This window comes from Mobula hypostoma, chromosome 4 (assembly GCF_963921235.1).
Source record: "Mobula hypostoma chromosome 4, sMobHyp1.1, whole genome shotgun sequence".
In the NCBI taxonomy this organism is placed as follows: Eukaryota; Metazoa; Chordata; class Chondrichthyes; order Myliobatiformes; family Myliobatidae; genus Mobula; species Mobula hypostoma.
The window spans coordinates 28,153,227-28,179,506 of NC_086100.1; the positions used below are offsets into that span (position 1 = coordinate 28,153,227).

At 43.0% G+C, this 26,280-nt stretch overlaps 1 protein-coding gene across 3 annotated transcripts in view; it reads left to right on the forward strand.

The window, feature by feature from the left end:
• LOC134345204 (thiamine transporter 2-like) overlaps positions 1-22,815 on the forward strand; it is a 25,999-nt gene extending 3,184 nt beyond the window's left edge. The window contains exons 2-5 of one of the 3 annotated variants that reach the window (XR_010017638.1): positions 4,261-5,086; positions 10,762-10,954; positions 12,189-12,303; positions 17,862-17,996. Coding sequence is in view for 2 of the 3 variants with exons in the window: in XM_063045481.1 (XP_062901551.1) it covers positions 4,261-5,086; positions 10,762-10,954; positions 17,862-18,003; positions 19,033-19,203 (1,332 nt within the window). In the remaining variant the exon portion in view is untranslated. Of the gene's footprint in view, positions 1-4,260; positions 5,087-10,761; positions 10,955-12,143; positions 12,304-17,861; positions 18,004-19,032 lie in introns of those variants that run through there. The other 2 variants (XM_063045481.1, XM_063045482.1) reach the window with 2 other exon arrangements.
• The last annotated feature ends 3,465 nt before the right edge of the window (positions 22,816-26,280 follow it).

Sequence of the window (26,280 nt, forward strand, 5' to 3'; positions counted from 1 at the left end):
GGACAGCATCCTCTTTTCAGACACCACCGTGAGAGAGTCCAGTTCCATCCCTACAACATCACTGGCCTTACGAATGAGTTTGTTGATTCTGTTGGTGTCTGCTACCCTCAGCCTGCTGCCCCTGGGCTAGATGGGCTAGATTTTACTAGGAGACAATGGATCTAAAATGCACCCGCCCAAGACTTTATTTTTCGGAGAGATTCTATGAACAATCCAATAGGGGAATCATCCTCCCGGATCCCTCCTGGGGCCTGTCTGAATAATTCATCTTTATTAGGTATACCGGAGCCAGCATGTGTTGCTTTCAATATTTATTTCAATATTAAAGACGGCGTCATGGAGCATGGAAATGGGCCGTTTGGCCCATCACGTCCATCCTGACCAGTGGGCACCCATCTATATTAATCCCATCTTCCAGCAGTTAGTCCATGCCAAGGGAATTCAAGTGCTCATCTAGATTCCTAGTAAATGCTATCAGCGACTCTCTCAGGCTCTGCTTTCCAGGTACTCACCACTCCCTGGGTAAAAATGCTCAGATTCCACCTAAATCTCCTGCAAGAGGCCTTGCTGTAGAGTTTGGAGACTTGTGTGCCTCAACGACCTGGAGAATTATGTTGGCTGGAGTCAGGGCTTTATGCTTTGGCCCTTGGTAGGATCACCCATGCCAAACAGGTCAAAGGGTAGAGGCCAGATTAATAGTGACCCACTAGTCCTCCAGGTTTGGAGGTTCAGCTCAGGGATAACAACTCTGACTGGTCAAAATAAAATTGTTTTTCTGAATCCTTCTTTATCTGTGTGCGATGCTGTGGACAGACGGAGAAGGAGAACCTTCATTGCTGCCCTAAATGTCCTCCAATTTTATCTCCATGCACAGGTAAAGTTAATTTAGAAAAAATGGCTGGATTCAAAGAGAGAAATATTTTTTTAAAAAGCTGAAACATAAAGAACATTAAAGTATTCCAAACTTTTTAAAGTGACTAAAAGTAATTGAAAGCAGAATGTGTAAGACATCACATTTGTAGCCAGTCATTCAGATTTAATTTACCACTGAATCATAGTCATAGTCATAGTCATACTCTATTGATCCCAGGGGGAAATTGGTTTTCGTTACAGTTGCACCATAAATAATAAATAGTCATAGAACCACAAATGGTTAAATAGTAATATGTAAATTATGCCAGTAAATTATGAAATAAGTCCAGGACCAGCCTATCGGCACAGGGTGTCTGACCCTCCAAGGGAGGAGTTGTAAAGTTTGATGGCCACAGGCAGGAATGACTTCTTATGACGCTCTGTGTTGCATCTCGGTGGAATGAGTCTCTGGCTGAATGTACTCCTGTGCCCAACCAGTACATTATGTAGTGGATGGGAGACATTGACCAAGATGGCATGCAACTTGGACAGCATCCTCTTTTCAGACACCACCGTCAGAGAGTCCAGTTCCATCCCCACAACATCACTGACCTTATGAATAAGTTAGTCCTGACGAAGGGCCTCGGCCTGAAACGTCGACTGTACCTCTTCCTGGAGATGCTGCCTGGCCTGCTCCGTTCACCAGCAACTTTGATGTGTGTTGCTTGAATTTCCAGCATCTGCAGAATTCCTGTTATTTATGAATAAGTTTGTTGATTCTGTTGGTGTCTGCCACCCTCAGCCTGCTGCTCCAGCACACAACAGCAAACATGATAGCACTGGCCACCACAGACTCGTAGAACATCCTCAGCATCGTCCGGCAGATGTTAAAGGACCTCAGTAAGCTGATATGAGTTCAGTGGACAGGAACAAGCTGAAACAATGGGTCTACCTGAACAAGCGGGTTTGTGGACCTTGGGTAGGAGGTAGAAAGGGGAGTTGTGGGGTGTGGGAACTATGAGATTGGTGGGAGTGGATGGGAGATTCCCCAGAGGTTGGTGATGGTGTGGGAGACAATATCCTGTGCTCCTTAGTGAGGTCGTGTTCCAGGGGTAAATAAGAGGTGTCTGAGAGTTGTCGCTGGGCTTCCGCAAAGTATAGGTCTGTATGCCAGACTACTACAGCACCTCACTTATCTGCGGGTTTGTTTGATGGTGAGATTAGGACTGGTGCAGAGGGAGTGAAGCAGCGTGGTTGGAAGGAGTGAGGTTAGAATTGGAGAGAGGAGTATTGAAGTTGAGATGGTAGTGAAACAGGGTTTACAGAGTGGGGCAGAATGAACATCAGATATAATCTGCGATGGACATCAGCACATACCAAATGGCATGTCTGAAGATAGTGTGTCTGAAAGGGGGTGGTAAAGGAGTGTCTGGAGGATGTATAAGTCAAAGGAGATGAACCAAATCTGAATGATCAGGAAAGGAGGAAATGTGAAATGCCAGATGGGAATAGCATGTTATCTAAATTTTGGACTTGTGTCCTGGGTGCCCCAATGTGTCCAGTCAACAGAGGCCTAAGTGGGAGTGGGATGGTGGAGGGGTTGAAGTGAGAGGCGACTATCGGCTCAGAGTTAAGCTTGTGGACTGAATAGAGGTGCCTGATAAGTGATCATTAAATCTGCACTTGCCATACACTGCAGTGGGGTAAACCCCATCAAACACTGCACTCTGTGCAAAAGTCTTAGGCACATATATAGAGCTAGGATGTCTAGCACTTTTGCTCAGTACTATAGTAATTTTATGTATTGCACTGTACTGCTGCCACAAAAATAAAATTCATGGCATATGTGAGTGACGATAAACCTGATTCTGATACGGGTCTCTATTGTGGACTGGGAGTGGGAAAGGGGGCAGGGAGAGAGGAATCATAATTGGGAAAACGGGAAGGAGTGGGAAGCACTGTAATGATCAATAAACTAACTGTCTGGAATCAAGTGGCCTTGCCTGATTTCTCAGGGCTGGGTGTGTCTACACCTGTGCCACCCCCCGCCCCCCGTCCCTGACACTCCTTTTCTGCCACTTGTCCCATAACTATAGATTATGGGAAGGTGCGGAAGATGAGGACGAAAGTAGCCGTACCCTCGTCTTGAATGGGAGGAGAAAGGGTGGGAGCCAACTTGCAGGAAGTTGAACAATTGTGGTTTAAGAGTCATGTCATCTCTACTGCAAAGAAAACCATCATTGAAATAAAAGGAAAATGTGTCAGAAACATTAGTGTAGAGGGTGATTTCTTCAGAACAGGTGCAAATATACACTCCACCCCCTAAAACAACTCCTTCACCTCGAACTGGAATCCTTTGACAATTCTGGTATAGTCTTTCAGTGCCTTGATTCACTTCATCAAGCCTCTTACCTTTTTCTTAAAAGTAAAACCAAAAAAAACCAGGAAGATATTTTACTGTCTCTTGACTCATGAATGTTGCAGTTCCTTTCTCCGTTACTGAAGTTGTGGGCTCCACCTGATGACTACCATCTATTATACTGTATATATTTTCTGATTCTAAACCAAATCCATGAAATTTCATGCAGCTTTGTACAGGTGTGTCCTGTTTTCCTATTGCAACACTATATTTGTTTTAATGCTGCGTAAGTTTGTTTTATATTAGTTTTAATCAATAATCAAAGCTTCCCTGCCACGTCATCCTTCCACCATTGGGCAGGAGATTCAGAAGCCTGAAGTCCTACTCCACCAAGTTCAAGAACAGCTACTTCCCCGCAACCACTGAGCTTGATCCATCCAGCAAAGCCCCAGTCACTACCGTTTGGCAGCTCTACGGCCACCTTTGATCACTTTAAGATTAAAAATGGACTAATTGTTCTTCATTGTCAAGTCAAGTCAAATTTATTGATAAAGCACGTTTAAAGACAACCCAGGTTGACCAAAGTACTGTACAAACCATAATATGTAGCTAAAATCACAAATACAAGAAACACAGATATAAACAACAAGGCACACAGCTGATAGGCACAAAATAAACAACACATGAGCCTCGGGACAAGCCAAAAACCAGCCACGTCAGGAAGATTCAAACGCTGGTGAATAAAGGTAAGTTTTGAGCCTGGACTTAAAAGAGTCAGTGGAGGGGGGCAGATCTGATAGGGAGGGGAATGCTGTTCCACGGTCTAGGGGCTACAACAGCAAAGGGGCGGCCACCCCTGAACTTAAATTGAGATTGTGGGTATTATACTGTGTATAACTTATGTTTTTGTCATGAAGGCTGCTCACATGATGCCAAGTGCCTCTGATGCTGCGGTGGGTAGGTTTCTCACTGGGGCTGTGCGTACATTTACACGTGCATAGCACAATGAACTCGTTCTTTTTTAACCCCATTTTCCCATTCGCTTTCAGGTTACGAATGAAATATTACCAGTATGGACCTACTCCTACTTGGTAATTTTGGTTCCCGTCTTCTTGGTCACCGACTACCTCAGATACAAACCTGTCCTAATCTTGCAAGGAATCAGCTTCATCGTCACGTGGCTGATGCTCCTGTTTGCGCACGGGGTCCTGGCCATGCAGTTCTTAGAGTTCACCTACGGCTTTGTGTCTGCCACTGAAATAGCTTATTACTCTTATATTTACAGTATTGTTGACTTGAAGCACTACCAAAAGGTGACTAGTTACTGCCGGAGTATCACATTGGTCGCATACACCTTCGGCTCCGTGCTGGGACAAGTCTTGGTCTCTGTAGGCGATGTATCTTACTTCATTCTGAACGTGATTTCTCTGGTGTCAGTGTCTCTGGGCTTCCTTGCCTCCATCCCCCTGCCGATGCCCAAGAGAAGTATGTTCTTTCACAGGAAAGAAACAGAAGGCGTTCGAGTCGCTCCATCCACCGAAAGTGTCAAGCCGGCCCCCGGAGATGCTTTCCCACAAGGTGATCTGGATATCGTGGCCGCCTCGCAAGGTCCGGCTGACGTGCAGAAAGGTGCGCCCAGTCCGGTGAAAGCAGCTGAGCACAAGGGTATCATACAGAGCCTCTTCCAGTTGTATTCTGATTTCAAGGAAAGCTATTCCTCTCCAGAAATCATCTACTGGTCTGCCTGGTGGGCATTGGCTACTTGTGGGTATCTCCAAGTGACGAATTATATCCAGGTGCTGTGGGATCACATTGAACCATCCCGAAACAACTCAGCCTATAACGGTGGAGTGGAAGCAGTGTCAACCTTTATGAGTAAGTTGAATTATAATATTTATCTATTTTACCATAAGAATTAGCATCTTTTGATATTATCTAAATCTATTTAAATGAGGAATGACAACAGCTAAGTTCCTGTAAAATTCCACTCTGAGTTAGTCACCAGCACCCAGATCAAGACACCTCTAGTGAGACCTGGTAGATACCACAAGAGCATCAGACAAAGTGAGAGAGAGTTAAACATTAAACACAAGTGATCCTGCAGATGCCCCTCCCCCACCTTCTTACTCTGCCATCGTCTCCACTCCTTTCCAGTCCTGATGAAGAGCTCCACGCGAAGCGTCAGCTGTTTATTTATTTCCATAGATGCTGCCTGACATGCCGAATTCCTCCAGCATTTTTTGTGAGTTACACAATCCAATAGCCTTGGACAAGAGAGACTTCCATTGTCTGTGGGAGAGTGTAGCTTAAAAGGCAAGTCCCACCCAACAGTGACCATCTAGTGAAGACCACAAAACATAAGTGTGTCGAGTCCGCTGGCTCTGCACCACCATTACAGCATAGCTAATTCCCCATCCCTTTTAATTCTAATCTTCAGCCTTCTCCGTAATCTTTGTTGTCCTTACTAATTAAGAACCTACGTCCCTCTGCTTAAGATATACGCAATGACTTGGCCTCCACAGCCATCTGTGGCAGTGAATTTCAGAAATTCACCACCCTCTAGCTAAAGAAATTCCTACTCATCTTTGCTTTAAAGGGACGTGCTTGTATTCTGAGCCTGTACCCTCTGGTACTAGACTCCCCCACTATCAGAAACATCCTTTCCACATCCACTCTATTTAGGCCTTTCAATATTCAATAGGTTTTAATGAGATTCCCCCCCTTATTCTTCTAAACTCTGGCAAGTATAAGCCCAGAGAGCCATCAAACACTCCTCATACAGTAACCTTTTATTCCTGGAATCATTCCAGTGAACCTCCCCTGGAGCCAATCCAATGCCAGCACAGTGAAGTTCAAGTTCAATTTTATTGTCATTTAAATGTAAACACTTTAATCAACAAGGTCCAAGTCTTAGGCCTGTGTACCTCCTTCTACAACGGGATTTTTGACTTCCTCACCGTAAGACCACAGCCTGTGCGGTCGGAATTAACACCAGCTCATGAACAATCAGCACTGGTGCACCCCAAGGGTGTGTGCTTAGCCCACTGCTCTATCTCCACACCCATGACTGTGTGGCCAGGCACAGTTCAAATGCCATCCACAAATTTGCCGACAACACAACTCTGGTTGGAGGAACTTCAGGCAGTGACAAGGAGTGTACAGGAGCGAGGTAGATCGGCTGCTTCAGTGGTGTCACAGCAAGGGGAAGTTGAGGGAACACACATCTGTCCTCATCGAGGGCGCAGAAGTGGAAAAGCTGAGCAGATTCAAGTTTCTGGGTGTCAATGTCTTTGAGGATCTATCCTAGGGCCAACATATTGATGCAATTACAAAGGAGGTACAACAGTAGCTATATTTCATTAGGAGTATGAAGAGAATTGGTATGTCACCAAAGACACTTGCAAATTTCTACAGATGTACTGTGGAGAACATTCTAACTGGTTACATCACCGTCTGGTATGGAGGGGCCACTGCACAGGTTCGGAAATGCTGTGAACTCTGCCAATTGCACCATGGGCACTCACCTCCCTGGTATCCAGGCAATGCCTGAAGAAGGCAGCATCCATCATTAAGGACCCCAATTACCCAGCACATGGCCTCTTCGCTTTGCTACCAAGGAGGAGTTATAGACACACATCAACATTTCAGGAACAACCTCTTTCCCCTCTTCCTTCAGATTTTGGAATGGACAATGAACCCACGAACTCTTCCTCAGCATTTTATTCCCTCTTTTTTTGCACTACTTATGTATTTCCATAGATACTTATCATTGTAATTTATAGTTTTAATTACTATGTATTGCAATGTACTGCTGCCACAAAACAACAAACCTCACGCCATGCGCCGGTGATACTAAACCTGATTCTGATCCTGATTTGCATATACAGCCACACGAACCAATGTTCCTCTGGACCAAGGTGCACAACACAGTACATATGACTCACACACAACACATGAAGTTATATTACTGCAAATAAATTAACAAATATTAAACCATATTCCAGAAGATTGACATTTAGCATAAGGTGCATTTATGACAGAAGTTAAAAAGTAAACAGTGTAGCACTACTGGTGCCTCATGAGTGATGAGACCTGGGTGGTGGCAGGGAGTTCAGTAGTCTTATGGCCGAGGGAAGAAGCTGTTTCCCATCCTAACAGTCCCCGGCATAATGCTATGGGACCTCTTGCCTGATGGTAGGTGGTCAAAGAGATGTGCGATGGATGGGAGGGATCACTGACAAGCTAAGGGCCCTGTGTACGCAGCTTCCCTGATAAATATCTCTGATGGGTGGCAGAGAGACCCTGACGATCCTCTCAGCAGTCCTCTTAAGGCTGATTTATACTTCTGCGTCAAACCGACGCCGCAGGTACAGCGTAGTTGCGAACCCTACGCAGAGCCTATGCGGATCCCTACGCCATAGCCTGACGCGCACCTCTCCCAAAATATAACTACGCGTCGCGGCAACGCAGACCGCAACAACTGTGATTGGTCCACTTGGTAGCATCGCATTTCCTCCTACGCTGCAATAGCTTCCCATTGGGTGACAGAAGGGCAGGGAAGGAACTCTGGCTGCAATGCTTTCCATAAAGCTTTACAGACCTCCGAAATTATGGAGGGCAAATTTCGATTTTCCGAAAAAAGACGCTCGCTTTAAACTTGTTTACCCCGAGAAAGACCACCGTGACCGTGAAGCCTTGCACGGGCAGGTGTGTGCACATGCGTGATGTGCCCGAATTGCAGAGCGACGCAGATAAACCAACGCACAAGTATAAATGCTCACAACGCGCGTAGGCCACTGGCGTAGGTTACGGCGTTCATTTGACGCAGAAGTATAAATCAGCCTTTAGCCCTTTGTAGCATTGCGGTCAGAGGTCAACATCTCTTGGAAGGTGTTAAATGTAAGAAAATAAGATAGGACTGATGATTGGACACTTCATGGATCTACAAACTTCAGTGAAAGCTGAATGATTGTATAAGGAGACCTCTGCTCCTCTTGAATGGGTAGGACCATAGAAACCCTAGAAATCATAGAAACTACAGCACAGAAACAGGCCTTTTGGCCCTTCTTGGCTGTGCCGAACCATTTTCTGCCTAGTCCCACCGACCTACACACGGACCATATCCCTCCATACACCTCCCATCCATGTATCTGCCCAATTTATTCCTAAATGTTAAAAAAGAACCCGCATTTACCACCTCATCTGGCAGCTCATTCCATACTCCCACCACTCTCTGTGTGCAGAAGCCCCCCCTAATGTTCCCTTTAAACTTTTCCCCCCTCACCCTAAACCCATGTCCTCTGGTTTTTTTCTCCCCTTGCCTCAGTGGAAAAAGCCTGCTTGCATTCACTCTATGTATACCCATCATAATTTTATATACCTCTGTCAAATCTCCCCTCATTCTTCTACGCTCCAGGGAATAAAGTCCTAACCTATTCAACCTTTCTCTGTAACTGAGTTTCTCAAGTCCCGGCAACATCCTTGTAAACCTTCTCTGCACTCTTTCAACCTTATTTATATCCTTCCTGTAATTTGGTGACCAAAACTGAACACAATACTCCAGATTCAGCCTCACCAATGCCTTATACAACCTCATCATAACATTGTGCTGAATTAGTCGATGCTTTTCATTGTTCTGTTTCTCCTCATGCTCATTGACCCATTCATCTTCATTGTTTGGTTTCCATGGTGATTGGTGTGGTCACTGCAGACCCTTCCCCACATGGGCATGAGGTATGGGCCACCAGTCAGGTTGTGAGGTGCTGAGTTCCATCTGGGCTTCTGTGCACTCCTGATTTTGAGGTTCTCCATCCCAGCCAAAATGCTGATTCTCCATTCTCAGCCGTAAAGTTCAAAGTACACGCAGTATAGATCACCACATACTACCCTGAGATTCATTTCCTTGCGGGCATTCACAGAAAACAAAGGAACACAATAGCATCAATGAAAAACCGCGCACGAACAAAAATGTACACTAACCAACGTGCAAAAAATAACAAGTTGTGGAAATACAAAAATGGGAAAAAAACTAAAGCAATAATTATAAATAAATAAATCATAAATATTGAGAATATGAGTTGTTGAGTCCTTGAAGGTGAGTCCATAGATTGTGGAATCAGTTGAGTGATGTTATCCACACTGGTTCAGGAGCCTGATTGTTGAGGCGTAGTAACTATTCCTGAACTGGTGTGGTACCTAAGGCTCATATACATCCTTCCTGATGGCAGCAGTGAGGAGAGACCATGGCCTGGATGGTGGGGGTCCTTGATGATGGATGCTGCTCTCCTGTGACAGCATTCCTTCTCGATGTGGTCAATGGCATCATGGGCCAAAGATTCCCAGGAGATGGTTGGGATGTTGCAATTTTTACTAAAGAGATATTGAGCTCATCCTTAACTTGTTCCTTTTTTTCTGATATTTTTCCAATGGAAGGTAAAAAAATGCGAGTTTCTGTTTTGGGAGCTTGCTGTTGGCCTGTCAGTGGAGCAGGCCTATTGCAGTTAGAGCCACAAAACTGGGAACCCTGGCATGAATGAGACACTGTCTTTGGTTCTCCAGTCCTCCTAGTGAATTTGGCAGAGAGATGAAGTGATGCAGAGACCATGCAGAATATATCACCACAATGCCTTGACAGGACTGCTGTAGGTAGTTCAGATCTCAGAGAAGCACTGGAGGGTAGGGATCACTGCTGTCTGCTAGCCTGTGAGTTTAGCGCCAGGTCTAATATCGTGATCATCAACCATCTTCTTCAATCGACCAAAAGCTGTGCTGGTGCACTGAGGGGGGAAGGTGAATTTTGTCATCAGTGCCTGTCTTTACCACAGGATCGTTCCAGATATATGAGAAATGCTCTATGATTTCTAGGATTTGGCCGCAGACATTTATTGTCAGAGGGCAAAGTTAAGATTAAGTAACCTAGTATATGGCTAGTTAGACCCCTCTTGATTAGTTACTACAATTTTGTTACAAAGGAAGAGCTGGAATGAGAACAATGCAACATTAAAGCATTCAGGGCCAGTTAGCAGATTATGCGTAATAATTAACCCAATGTATTAGAAATTTAAAAGCAATAGAATCAGTAATATGAGTGTTCCTCTATTTTAATTTTCTAGTGTTTTACTAAACTATTCATGTACAAGTTTACTTGTAGACTTCTTGTGAACATTACCTGATCATTTTTATAAATGCGAGAGATTCCATAGATGCTGGAAATCCAGAGCAACACACAAAAATGGCTGGAGGAACTTAGCAGGTCAGGTGGCATCTTTGGAGGGGACCTCTCCATAAATGCTGCCTGACCTGCTGAGTTCCTCCAGTTTTTTCTGTGTGTTACTTTGATCATTTTAGTTTGGTAACTGCTTGTTATTACCACCGACCCAAAGAATTGTTTTCTCAGGTTTTCTTTGCAAAATCGATCATTTTAAAAAGCACATTATGTTCAGCTGTTAGTTGTGGATTATCTGAAACAAAAGGCAGCATTGCTCACTTTAACTGTGTGCTTGATCTTCAAGCACTGGCTCGGTGACAGCTCCCTCTCTGATTGAATCTAGGTGCTGTTACGTCCTTCGCCGTGGGCTTTGTGAAGGTGGATTGGCTCGTCTGGGGAGAATTCGCACTCGGCATCTTTTCAGTGATAGATGCCAGTGCCTTATATGTCATGGATCGTGCAGACAATATCTGGGTTTGTTACGCCGGTTATGTCGCATTCAAAGCTTCCTACTTCTTGTTAATTACCATAGCTACGTGAGTATGATGTTTTACCAAAGTATGACAGTGAAATTTTATTTAAAATGAGATAAGATTGGATAAAATAGACGATTTGATAGAAGTGTACAAGATGGCAAGAGGCATAGATGGAGTGGATAGCCAAAAACTTTTTCCCAGGGCAGAAATGGCTAACACTTGGTCATTCATTATTTGCCACGTTGTATGACGTGGGTGATCGTGATCTTTCCATGACCATGATTGTTCTTGGCAAAGTTTTCTACAGAAGTGGTTTGCCATTGCCTTCTTCTGGGCAGTGTCTTTACAAGATGGGTGACCCCAGCCACTATCAATACTCTTCAGAGATTGTCTGCCTGGCGTTAGTGATCACATAACCAGGACTTGTGATATGCACCAACTTCTCATATGACCATCCACCACCTGTTCTCATGGCCTCCTTTGGTAGAGATGTATCTCCACTCCACCGCCCCAGCTCATACTAGGGGGCACAATTTTAAGGTGATGGGAGGAAAGCACAGGGGGGAGGGTGGGATGTCAAAGGAAGTTTTTTTTTACACAGAATATGGCGGATGCATGGAACGCCCTGCCAGGGGTGGTGGTAGAGGCAGGTACATCTGGAGCATTTAAGAAACTCTTAGATCAGCACATGAATGATAGAAAAATGAAATGTTCTATAGGAGGGACGGGTTAGATTGATCTTAAGAATAGGGTAAAAATTTGGCACAATGTAGTGGGTTGATGATCCTGTACTGCGCTGAAATATTCTATGTCCTACAAGATTCACTAAATTCCAGCCTAAACAATAATTCATGTAATTGTCTTTAAGCAAGTCAAGGTGCCTTTAAGCAACCAAGTCACATCTTTATAATTAAACTTCTGGATCTTTGAGATACACTGATCTCTAAATAAATCAATAAGTTAACTCCAACGCTGAACTTTCATATTCTTGCATTGTTTTTTCATTATTTAACTTTTTCTTTTAGTAAAATAAAAACATCTACCAGGGATGAAAATTTGAAAGTTTTGGGTCATGTCAGAGCTACATCATACAAACTCTCTTAGTATCTGGGTACCGGCACCTGAAGGTCTGCTAACTACAACCCCAGGACAGCAATTCCTACCTTTCCACGTTGAATTGAACAAAATGTTGAGTGTTAGGAGAAGTGTGGAAGTATTTGTGCAGATGTGTTGGTAATTTTTTTTAAAGATTTTCAGCAATAGACCACTGTAACAGGCCCTTCTGACGCAACAGGACTGCACAACCCAATTGCACCCATGTGAACAATTAAACTACTAACCCGTACATCTTTGGAACATGGGAAGAAACTGGAGCATTCAGAGGAAACCTACACAGGCACAAGGAGAAGGTAAAAACCTCCTTATAGATAGTGACAAGAATCGAACCTGGTTCACTGGCACTGGGAAGTGTTACACTACCCTCCACGCTACTGTGCCATCCCAGATGTGATGAGATTATTAAAGTGGGGGGGTGCAAGAGAACAGCATAAGGAATGATTATAGTGATCCATGGCAAACCCAATGATGCTGTTGACATGAAGCACAATGCATTCAAACTGTCAGACCTCGCTGAGGTATAACTATCCTGATTGCAAGGACGGTACACCTTCCCTTCTATATGATTGTTGTCCATACCACTCACATTGTGGGCAGTTTAAAAGCTAGCAGGATCCAATCAGGGCCCACTCAAATATTGTTCTGGGCGATACATTTTGTAAAATATGCACACGCTCCAGTCTACGCCCTCACGGTGCTGAGGTTGAGAGGCTTCAAGTTCCTAGGTGTGAACATCACCAATAGCCCGTCCTGCTCCAACAGCCAGGATAGCTCACCAAAGCCTCTACTTCCTTAGGAGGCTCATGACGTTCGTCCTGTCTCCGTCAACTCTCACCAATTTTTACTGAAACACCATCCAAAGCATTCTGTCTGCATACGTAATGCCTTGGGGGTGGTACCACTTCTGTATGTGACCACAAGACACTCCAGAGAGTTGTGGACTTAGCTCCTCACATGACAGGACGCAGCCTCCCCTCCTTGGACTCTTAAGTGCTTCAGTAAAGCAGCCAGAGTAAGCAAAGCCCCCATCCACCCTGATATTCTTTCTTCTTCCCTCTCCTGTTGTGCAGGAGATACAAAAGCCTGAAAGCACGTAGCACCAGGCTCGAAGGTAGCTCATATACGAATGTTATCAGGCTCTTGAACAGAGCTCTTGTATGATAAGGTGGACTTTTGGTCTCATAATCTAGCTCATTTTGATCTTGTGCTTTAGCATTTATCTGCACTGCACCTGTTTGGTATCTTTTGTGCTTCATTCAGCATTGTTATATTCTACCTCAATGCACTCTGTAGTGATCTGATCTTAGGTTCCACACTGCTAGGTTCAGGAACAGTGAGTTCCGAAACAAAATGCAAGATAGTTTAGAAAGTATGTATTATGATCAGAGATTAAGGGAGCTAGGGCTTCACTCTTTGGAGAGAAGGAGGATGAGAGGAGACATGATAGAGGTGTACAAGATAATATAATAAGAGGAATAGATAGAGTGGATAGCCAGCGCCTCTTCCCCGGGGCACCACTGCTCAATACAAGAGGACATGGCTTTAAGGTAAGGGGTGGGAAGTTCAAGGGGGGTATTAGAGGAAGGGTTTTTACTCAGAGAGTGGTTGGTGCGTGGAATGCACTGCCTGAGTCGGTGGTGGAGGCAGATACACTAGTGAAGTTTAAGAGACTACTAGACAGGTATATGGAGGAATTTAAGTTGGGGGGTTATATGGGAGGCGGGGTTATATGGGAGGCAGGGTTTGAGGGTCAGCACAACATTGTGGGCTGAAGGGCCTGTAATGTGCTGTACTATTCTATGTTCTATGTTCTATAAGCTTTTCACTGTATCCTGGAACATGTGACAATAATAAACCAATACCAACTATGTCCAGCACATACCCCACATAACTCAAAGCTCAAAGTAAATTTATAATCGAAGTACATATATGTCACCATATAAGACCATAAGACATAGGAGCAGAATTAGGTCGTACAGCCCATTGAATCTGCTCTGCCATGCCCTCATGGCCGCTCCTGGATCCCATTCAACCCCATACACCTGCCTTCTCATCGTATCCTTTGATGCCCTGACCGATCAGGAAACAATCAACTTCCACCTTAAATATACCCACTGACTTGGGCTCCACCGCAGTCTGTGGCAGAGCATTCCACAGATTCGCTACTCTCTGGCTAAAAAAATTCCTCCTTACCTCTGTCCTAAAGGGTCACCCCTCAATTTTGAGGCTGTGGCCTCTAGTTCTGGATATCCCCACCATAGGAAACCTCTCCACATCAACCCTATCTAGTCCTTTCAACATTCAGTAGGTTCCAATGAGATCCTCCTGCATTTTTCTAAATTCCGGTGACTAACTTATCCAACCCTGAGATTCACTCTCTTATTTGCAGTCACAATAGTACCAACAGAATCAACAAAAAACTGCACATGAAAACAACAAATGTGCAAACAAAGGCAAATTCTGCAAATACATCATTAATTAATTAATTAATACCGTGGGCGTGAGTTGTAGAGTCTCTAAAAGTGAGACCACTGGATTTGGCATCAGCTCAGAGTTGATGTGAGTGAATTTATCCACACTGCTTTCAAGCCTGATGGTTGATAGTTTTCAACCTCTCACTGCTACGGGTGGAAGTTCCCACTTGTTTCCAAAAAGGCAACAATTATACCAGTGCCTAAGAAGAATAACGTGAGCTGCCAAAATGACTATCGGCTGGAAGTACTCACTTCAACAGTGATGAAATGCTTTGAGAGGTCGGTCATGACTAGACTGAACTCCTGCTTCAGCAAGGACCTGCACCCATTGCAGTTTGCCTATCGCCACAATAGGTCAATGGCAGATATAATCTCAATGGCTCTCCACTCGGCTTTAGACCACCTGGACAACACAAACACCCAAGTCAGGATGCTGTTCATTTACTATAGCTCAGTATTTAATACCATCATTCCCACAATTCTGATTGAGAAGTTGCAGAACCTGGGCCCCTGTACCTCCCTCTGTAATTGGATCCTCAACTTCCTAACCGGAAGACCACAATTTGTGCGGATTGGTGATAACATATCCTCCTCGCTGACGATCAACACTGGTGCACCTCAGGGATGTGTGCTTAGCCCACTGCTCTACTCTTTATTTACCCATGACTGTGTGGCAAATTTCATGTCACATGCCCATGGTGATAAATCTGATTCTGATTCTGACTTAGTACACAGCCCTGAGGGGCTCCTGTGTTGAGAGTCCCAGGGGTGGAGGTGAGGGAGCCCACTCTTACCTCCTGCCAGCGATCTGACAGAAAATCCAGGATTCAGTTGCAAAGGCAAGGTCAAACCTGAGGTCTCTGAGCTTCCTGCCGAGCCTGGATGGAGTTATGGTGTTAAATGCTGAACCGTAGGTGAGGCTCTGCATACGGTGTGACCCTCGTTCACATCGGGGATCCAGTGTCCCGGGTGTAATCCCGGCTTCCAAGGCCATGCGAGCGGAGTTTGCCTGTTCTCCCTATGTCAGCGAGGGTTTCCTCTGGGTGCTCCAGTTCCCAGCCACATGCCAAAGAACAGCAGGTCCGTAGATTCACTGGCCATGACAAATTGCCCCTGGTAGGTGGATGAGTGGTGGAATTCGGGGAGGAGTTGATGAGCTGGGTTAGGGTAGAAGTAATGTGAAAATGGGGGCTCGGCGGGCTCTATCCCTCTATGAATCTCTGGCACTTCTCTGCTTTCTGCTTCTCTCCTTTCCCAAACTGGGCCATTACATTTGCAGTTCTCCAATCTGCTGGAACCCTTAATGATCTGGGGAATTTTGGACAATCAATGTCAATTCAATTCACTACATCCTTGTAACATATAACCATATAACAATTACAGCGCAGAAACAGGCCATCTCGGCCCTTCTAGTCCGTGCCGAATCCTTCTTTTGATACCCTAGCTTCCACATCCTTCCTACAATGAGGTGACCAGAACTGAACACAATATTCCAAGTGTGGTCTCACCAGAGTTTTATAGAGCTGCAACATTACCTCACGGCTCTTGAACTCAATCCCCTGACTAATGAAGGCCAAAATACTATGTGCCTTCCTAACAAACCTATCAACATGCACTACAACTCTGAGGGGTCTATGGACATGGCCTCAAAGAGGCCTCTGTTCCTCCACACTGCCAAGAATCCCACATATAATCCATTGAAAATTCAATTCCACAGTCTCATCTTCAAAAGAACTAACATTGGTCTGAGCAACCGTTTCGTTTTTATGTATTTATAGAAGAACTTACTGCCTGATTTTGTACTTCTTGATAACATATAATCTATTTTCTCCCCTTGTTATTCATTACTGGCATCAAAATGTTTACCCAATCTTCATAGCTACCACTAAACTTTGTAACTTTAGACAGTATGTCTTTTCGTTCCACATAATACCGTCCTTAACTTCCTAAGTCAGTCACAGATAGCTAACCTTTTCCATAGAGAATTCATTTGTCAATCAGGTCCTATCCACGTACAGACACTCTTGTGCCTAGTGTCACTTTATGGACATACAATCAATCTACGTATATAAGCTATCTTATGCGTTTATATATATTATTATTGTGTTCTCAGTCTTCTTGTGTTTTTTTGGTGCTGCATTGGATCTGGAGTAACAATTATTTTGTTCTCCTTTAAGCTTGTGTACTGGAAATTATATTAAACAATCTTGAATCGTAAACATTCACTGATTTAAGATTCAGGATTCAAATGTATTTATCATGTGTGCAGTGAGATGTGCTGTTTGTGTTAACAACCAGCACACCCAAGGGTATGCACGGAGTAGCCTGCAAGTGTCACCACCTATTCTGATGCCAAACCAGCAAGCCCATGACGCTCGGCAGAACAACACCGAACACAGCAAGCGACAAAACTACAAAACATCCCCCGTTCCTTCCTCCCAGCCATGTACGTACACAGTTGTCTAACCCCAAGACAGTCCGTATTCACCTGCCTCTGGCCTCTAACAGACCTGAATTTGCATTTGGATGCAGATACGCAGACATTGGACCTTTGACTACCCCACATCTCAGCCCTGCTCCATACAAGCAGTGGGGAGAGGAGATGTGTTACTTAACAAACAGGGTGCTCCTCACCTGCTGTGAACTGTGACTGACGCAGAGTGGAAAGTTCCACTGGTCTACAAAGGTTCAGGTGATACTAGCAATCAAATGCTCCCATTCCACTTACAAACTGCCCCATCTACTGGCACAATTCCAGTCTTTAGCTGTTTATCTTAGTTAAGTTAATGACTAAACTAGTACAGGAGATTAGGGAAAGTCGATCATCAATAGCATTATCCGGATGATTTGTGACAAAGTACACTTGGCTTAGAAACCAGGATAGTTGTGTGCAGATATAATTTTGTCCCCATGTTAATTCTATACACATTATCCTTGCTGTTATAATTGTCTCTATTCATATTTATAATGGAAATTTGCTTAGTTTAAACTTATTGGTAATAAGATTAAAATATTCCATTGTGCTGGCTTATATTTGCCCTCTGCCCCTCCAGAATTGTGTTGATCCCTTCTTCCACACAGGATCAGAGTGTCAGTTGTCTCCATGTGGAAGGCAGCCAGTTCCCACTCTGGTCTCTTTGTCTGATGACCACATGGGACTCCAGCTTGGGTTTCAGAAAGCCTTGATCCTCACGTAGACTATGACACGGAACATGGAATATAGAAGAGGAACAGGCCCTAGGGCCCATAAACTGTCTGATCATGTGGCAGCCAGCTCCACACATTCTGCACTGAAGGCTACAAATATTCTTTTATTCCTTGTTGAACAAATATTGGACACAAATTTCAAAGTCTAACCAGTTATTTTCTTCATCAAGATACCAGATTGCTGCTAACCTAAGCGTGGAGCGCTATGCACTGTTGTTTGGAGTAAATACCTTCATAGCCCTAGTTCTTCAGACCATCCTGACCATCGTTGTCGTTGATGCAAGAGGCCTTAGTTTGGATATTATCACTCAGGTGGGTTAAATACTGGACGGTGAGTGAATTGCAGTGGTCTTGTTTGGGCAACATGGAAGTTGTGAACAAAAAGCTTAAAGCAGCTCAGCACAGTACAGGCCCTTCAGCCCACAATGTTGTGAAGACCTTTTAACCAACTCAAGATCAATCTAACCCTTCAATCTAACCCTTCCATTTTTCTTTCTTCCATGTGCCTATCTCAGAATCTCTTAAATGTCCTAATGTATCTGCCTCTGAACCACCACCCTCAGAAGTGCATTCCAGGCACCGACCACTCCCTCTGTACAGGACCTACCTCTGACTTCTTAAAATTTTGCTCCACTCACCCTAAAATGACGTTCTGTAGTTGCCCTGGGACAAAGGCCACTCTGCCTATGCCTTTTATAATTTTGTACACCTCTATTAAGTCACCTCTCATCCTTTGTTCCAAAGAGCAAAGCCCTAATGTGCTCAACATTTCCTCATAAGATAGGACGATGAACTGAGATCTTGGATACAGTAATGTACGAAATAATAAAACAGAGTCTATTGTACTATGATGTGTGTTCTCCTGTCACACAGAGATGAACAGTTGCATATGCTTATTGCATTTGATAGGAAAAATCCTTGTGACAACGGAGCTGAATGAGATTAAAAGTCCAAATGAACCTAAAGTCCAAAACAAGCTATTATTGTGGTTTATCAATAGCCTTTTTGGTTCTGGTTCAGAAGTTCACCAGTTCGTGTCCTCAAAGCCAAGTACACTTTACTATGTTCTGCATCACCATTTTTCATGATTAAATTTTGCCCAGTCTCCTTTTATCATCAGCATTCTTCCTGGATTACCTAATTTCTTCAGTGTGACGTCATCCTGTTCAGTTATCTTAAACCTTTCATTTGAACTTCCAGTAAAAGAATTATTTCCATCCTATAAAGAAATGCATATAAGCCAATAACTGAGGGTCAAACATTAGCTCAGTATTCATCATATTCTTTGCACAGATGCAAATGTGTAACCAGCTGCAACAATTGTATGCTTTTATCTTGCAGTTCCTGATTTATGGGACTTACTTTGCGGTGATAGCAGGACTTTTCCTCATCAGAGGTACTTACACCTTAACTCAAAGTTGGCGGAAAAGAAATAGACAAGATGGGCCAGAGGTCACCAATGGAAATACTGTACTGTCTGAAAATGAGATATACCATTCAGAACAATTTTGAAAATTTGTAAATACTGACTTTCACTTGGTCACTCAGTGGGTGGATAAGGGACCATTTACTCTGTTCCATCCAGTGTGGGAAATCATTTCCATGAGATTGTTTTGCTGCGGTTCACGATTCCTTTACTGTGTTTTATTAATCTTCAAAAATAGAAAGTGTCGCACAGCAACAGCGAATGTATATGAGGTGGCTTGTGATCTTCTGCACGCTGATTCCTGTAACTAGCAATTATCCGAGAACATGCAAAGAGCAAAGGAAGCTCGATAAAGTACAGTAATCAAAGTAAGTTTATTATCAAAGTCCGTAAATTGCCATATACTACCCTAAGTTTCATTTTTTTCCGAGCATTTACAGTAAAATAGAGAAATACAATAGAATTTACAAAAACTATGAACAAATATTGACAAACAACCAATGTGCAAAAGAAGACAATTGTGCAAGTAAATAATATTGAGCATACGAGTTGTAGAGTCATTGAAAGTGAGTCTGTAGGTTGTGAAATTCAAGGTTGTTTATTGTCATTCTTCAGTTCATGAGCGCAAAGGAGAATGAAATGATCATTTCTCCGGATGCGATGCTGCATAAAAAAACCACAATAACTATTAAGAACACAATAAAAAATCTAAAAAGCACTTAGTACATATAAACACAACGTATAAGTAACTGTTATGTGCATGGACTGTTTGTATGTACATAAGAGGATGCTAGGTGCTTTGTGGTGCTGGGGGGGGGGTGGGTGGGAGGGTTAACAGGTAGAGGTGTTGATCAGCATGATGGCTTGGGGAAAGTTGCTGTTCCTGAGTCTAGTGGTCCTGGCGTAGATGCTGTGTAGCTGCTTCCCTGATGGGAGTGGGCAGATAGAATTAAGAAACTGCAAGAATAAGAAGACCCTAATGGGAGATATATACAAGCCTCCAAACAGGAGCCAGGATGTGGGCTATAAATTACTACGGCAGTCAGAAAAGGCATGTAAAATGGGCAATGTTGTGATGGTCATGGAGGATTTCAATACACAGGTAGATTGGGAAAATTAGGTCAGTGTTATATCCCAAGAGAGGGGATTTGTAGAATGCTGACAAGATGAATTGTAGAGCAGTTTATGGTTGAGCCCACTCGAGTACAACAATTCTGGATTGGGTAATGACCCAGATTTGATTAGGGAGCTTAAGGTAAAGAAACCATTAGGAGGCAGTGTCATAATATGATAGAATTCACCATGCATTCTGAGAAGGAGAAGCTAAAATCGGATCTATCAAAGTTCAAAGTTCAAAATAAATTTTATTATCAAATTACATATAAGTCGCCATATACAATCCTGAGATTCATTTTCTTGTAGGCATAGTCAATAATCTATAGAATAATAACCATGACAGAATCAATGAAAGACAGTGATTTAAGGGGTCAACCAGATAGCAGAGGACACCAAACTAGGGCACACTCGCAGGGGTGACGGCAGAAAAGCACCGGCTGGTGTTTCTGCGGGGGGGGGGGAATTGAGAAGGTGTAGGAAAAATACATCTTAAAGACGAAGAAGTATTCTAAAGGGAGAATGAAGCAATTGTGGCTGACACAGGAAGTCAAACAGCGTAAAAACAAAAGAGAGGGCATATAATAGAGCAAAAATTAGTGGGAAGTTAATTAACCTTTTAAAAAAACAGAAGGCAACTAAAAAAGCCATAAGGAGAGAAAAGTTAAAGTAGCCTAGAAAAGGTAAGGTAGCTTTCACTATCAAAAAGTATATCAAAATCTTTTCAGATAAGTATATAAAGAGTAAAAGTGAAACAAGAGGGATATTGGACTGCCGGAAAATGATGCTAGAGAGACAGGAATAGGAGGCAAAGAAATGACAGGTGAAGCTAATAAGTATTTTGCGTCAATTTCCACTATGGAAAGCACTAGCAGAATGGCAGAAATGCTAAAAAGTTTCATTGTTATTACTAAGGATAAGGTGCTTGGGAAGCTGACAGGTATAACGGTGGATAAGTTACCTGGACCAGATGGACTACTGCTCAGAGTTCTGAAAGAGGTAGCTGAAGAGATTGTAGAGGCATTAGTAATGATCTTTCGAGAATCACTAGTTTCTGGAATCATTCAGAGGATTGGAAAATTGAAAATATTACTCGACTCTTTAAGAAGAGAGGGAGGTAGAAGAAAGGAAATTATAGGCCAGATAGTCTGACCTCAGAGGTCGAAAAGATGTTGTAGTCTATTATTAAAGGAGGAGGTTTTGGGGTACGAAGGCACGTGATAAAACAGGCCTAAGTCAGCATGGTTTTTGGAATGGGAAATCTTGCCTGACAAATCTGATGGAATTCTTTGAGGAACAAAGGAGAGTCAGAGGATGCTATATATTTGGATTTTCAGAAAGCCTTTGTCAGGGTGCCACACACGATGCTGCTTAAGAAGATAAGAGCCCATGGTACTGCATGAAAAATATTAGCATGGATAGAAGACTGGCTGTCAGGAGGCAAAGAGTCAGAATAAAGGGGACCTTTACTGGTTGACTGCTGGTGACTTGTGGTGTGCCACAGAGGTCTGTGTTGGAATCAGTGCTTTTCATGTTATATGTCAATGATTTGAATGACTGAGTTGATGGCTTTGTGGCCAAGTTTGTGAATGATATGAAAAAAGGTGGAGAGGCAGGTTATGTTGAAGAAGCAGGGTGTCAGCAGAAGTGCTGAGACATATTGGGGGAATGGGCAAAGAAGTGGCAGATGAATACAATGTAGGGAAGTGCATGGTCAAGCACTTTAGCAGAGGAATAAAGGTTTGGACAATTTTGTAAATGGAGAGAAAATTCAAAAGTCAGAGGCGCGAAGACACTTGGGAATCCTCATGCAGGATTCCCCGAAAGTTAACTTCCAGGTTGAATGGGTGCTGAGGAAGGCAAATACAATGTTAGCATTCATTTTGAGAGGACTAGAATATAAAAGCAAGGATGTAATGCTAAAGCTTTATAAGGCATTTGTCAGACAGCACTTGGAGTATCGTGAGCAATTTTGAGCCCTTTATCTATGAAAGAACCTCTGGGCGTTGGAGAGGGTTCCAGAGGAGTTTCACAAGAATTATCCCAGGAATGAAGGGGTTAACAGGTGAGGAGCATTTGATGGCTTTGGGCCTGTATTTGCCCAAGAATGGGCGGGATCTCATTTAAATATATCAAATTTTGAAAGGTCTAGATGGAGTGGATGTGGAGAGAATGCTTCCTATAGTTGGGGAGTTTAGCACTAGAAGGCATAGCCTCAGAATTGAGGGATGTCCTTTTAGAACAGGGATGAGGAAAGATTTCTTTAGCTAGAGGGTGGTGAATCTGTGGAATTCATTGCTACAGACAGCTGTGCAGGCAAGTCATTGGGTGTTTTTAAGATGGAGGGTGCTAGGTTCTTGATTAATCAGGACATCAAAGGTCACAGAGAGAAGTCAGGAGAATGAGGTTGGAGGAATAATAAATCAGCCATAGTCATAGTTCCCTGTATAGAAATGCTGTCGCTCACATAGACTTTATTGCCAAGCAGCTGGAGCTGAACGCAGCCAGAAAATGTTTATGAAATGTGAAAGGTTTTCTTTATTGTACTGTATTTCATTATACACTTCAATTAATAAATAAATTCAAAAGGATGTGATGTTTCAGTTCTCATTCTAAATATTTATAGCATGTTACAAAAAGATCTTAAAGTGCCGCGCAGTTTTCAGTTCATGTAAACAAGTTCCGCTCAGAGCAATGGTTGGTCTGCACAGCTGTATTAGAAAAATTAGAGGGAATGTTTGCTATGATGGAATGGCAGATTCGATGGACCGACGACCTAAGTCTGCTCCAATGTCTTTTGGTCTCATCTCATCGAAACTTATCAAATATTGAAAGGCCTAGCTAGAGTGGACCTGGAGACGATGTTTCCTAAAGTGGAGATTCTAGGATCAGAGGGCACGGCCTCAGAATACAAGGATGTCCATTTAGAACAGAGATGAGGAAAAATTTCTTTAGCTAGAGGGTGGTGAACCTGTGAAATTCTTCGCAGAAGATGGCTGTGCAGGCCATGTCATTGGGTATATTTAAGGCAGAGGTTGATCAGTTCTTGATTAGTCAGGGCATCAAAGGTTACGGGAGGAGGCAGGAGAATGAAGTTGAGAGGGATAATAAATCGGCCAGGATGGAATGGTGAAGCAGTCTCCATGGGTTAAATGGCCCAATTATGCATCTATCTAATGGTCCCATAGTGACTACAATAAATGCACCCATTAAAACTGAGTGGAGCTATCTTCACTTTAACATCTGCTCGAGAAGCATGGTAATGTCTGAACTTGTTCAGTGTCACAGTGGTTAGAGCTGACATCAATGATTACCTCAAGATTCTTGTGTGTACTCGAACAACGCAAAGAACAATGCATCTATGCTATTAAAATCCTGCTGAATTTGCTAATTGAAAACATAAATAGTTTTAGTTAAAGCTCAAAGTTCAAATTCAATGTAAGTTTATTATCAAAGTGCATGTATGTCACCATATACAATGCTGAGATTCATTTTCCTGGGGACATAGTCAAGCAATACATAATAAAATAATAACCATAATAGAATCAACGAAAGGCCACAACAAACTGTGCAAATACAAACAGAAAGAATCAATAATAATAAATAAATAAGCAATAGATACCGAGGATATGAGGTGAAGAATCCTTGAAAGTGAGTCCAGAGGTTGTAGGAACAGGTCAGTGATGGGGCAAATGAAGTTGAGTGAAGTTATCCTCTCTGGTTCAAAAGCCTGATGGTTGAGGGGTAATAACTGTTCCTGAACCTGATGGTGTGAGTCTAGAAACATTTAAGATGTCTGTTGGGATTTATTTTAAACACAGGAATGCCATAAAATTGCTCTTGTTATTCTGTTGTTCATTGAAACTGCATTGCAGGAGGACGACAATCATCTTCCAAAAAACTATGTTCTTGCTTGTTCCTTTTTTGGGATTATGTTTCAATTCTGTAAGTTTAATTGTTATTGAACTCATTTAATTTACACTCTTTAAATATTTCAGTTGTCACTACATGTTAGAAGTACATCAATGATTATGAAGTGCTTTTGTACAAAAGGAAGGGGTTAACTAAAACAAAAATCCTTTTCCTTTCAATGATCAAATGATGTGGTAAACTACACCGTGTCCAAGTAACACCTTGGGAAAGATACCGATTTTGTAACAGGCATGACAGCACATTTTTTTTCCCTGTAAGACAATGTTGCATGAGGGACAATATTGCTGGATTAATCTGCAGGCATGGGCCTGTCTCAGGAAACTCCCCATGGTGTCTTCACTGCTTAAAGATGGCATCATCCCCAAGACAAAGCTGGAAAGAGATGTTGTTTAACCCATTTCAGGGGTCAATGTGCAAAATAATGATCTGGTCTTGCAAAAGTTCCAGCACCTATTTATGATGCCACCCAAACGATCAAGTAAGTCTTTCCTAAAAACCTTGAAGTTATGTCATAGAGAGTCTGAATCAGAATCAGGTTTAATATCACTGGCATATGTTGTGAAATTTGTTGTTAGGAGGCAGCAGTACATTGCAATACATAATATAAAAACCATAGGTTGCAATAATATATATACTGCATATATAAAATGAGATATGTATATAAATAAATTAATTAAGTAGTGCAAAAAGAGAGTATAAAAAGAAAAAAATTAGTGAGGTAGTGTACATGGGTTCATTGACCATTCAGCAATCGGATGGTGGAGGGGAAGAAGCTGTTCTTGAAATGTTGAGTGTGTGTCTACAGGCTATTGTACCCCCTCCTTGATAGTAGCAATGAGAAGAGGGCACGTACTTTGTGCTGGGATGAAGGATGCCACACTTCTGAGGCGTCACCTTTTGAAGGAGTCTTCGACGCCGGGGAGGCAGGCGCCCATGATGGAGGTGTCTGAGCCTACAACTTACTGCAGCTTTTTCCGATCCAGTGCAGTGGCCCCTGCGTACCAGACGGTGATGCAACCAGTTAGAATGCTCTCCACTGAGAAATTTACGAGAGTCTTTGGTGACATACCAAGTGTCCTCAAATTCCTAATGAAATATGGCCACTGCCATAACGTTATCGTAATTGCATCAATATGTTGGGCCCAGGAATAGATCCTCGGAGATGTTGACACCCAGGGACTTGAAACAGCTCACCCTTTCCACTGCTGATCCCACGATGAGGACTGATGGGTGTTGCCTCGACTTCCCCTTCCTGAAGTCCACGATCAATTTATCTTACTGATGTTGAGTGCAAGGTTGTGGCTGCGACACCACTCAGACAGCTGATCTATCTCACTCTTGTACGCCTCCTCATCACCATCTGAAACTCTGCCAGCAATAGTTGTGTCATCGGCAAAATTATAGATGGCATTGAGATGCGCCTAGCCACACAGTCATGGGTGTAGAGAGGGTAGAACAGTAGGCTAAGCACACATCCTTGAGGAGCGCTAGTGTTGATTGTCAGTGAGGAGGAGATGTTATTTCTGATCCACACTGACTGTGGGCTCTCAATGAGGAAGTCAAGGATCCAGTTGCAGACGGAGGTACAGAGGCCCAGGTTTTGGAGCTTGTTGATTAGTACTGAGGGTATGATGGCGTTGAACACTGAGCTGTAATCAATAAACAGCACCCAGACATAGGTATTGCTATCGTCCAGGTGATCCAAGGCCGAGTGGAGAGTCATAAAGTCATAGAGTCATAAAAAGCTACAGAGCAGAAACAGGCCATTCAGTCCATCTAGTTCATGCCAAACTATTAATCTGTCTAGTCTCATCTCCTGTAGCCAGAACTCATACCCCTCCCATCCATATACCAATCTAAATTTCTCTTAAATTTTAAAATCAAACCCACATCCACCACTTCAGTTGGTAGTTCATTCCACACTGTCACCATGCCCTGAGTGAAAAAATTCCCCCTCATATTCCCCTTAAACATTTCACCTTTCACCCTTAACCCATAACTTTTTGTTTTAGTCCCACCCAACCTCAGCTGAAAAAGCCTGCTTACATTTACTCCATCTATACCTTCAAAATTTTGTATAAATCTACTACCAAATCTCTCCTCATTCTTCTACATTT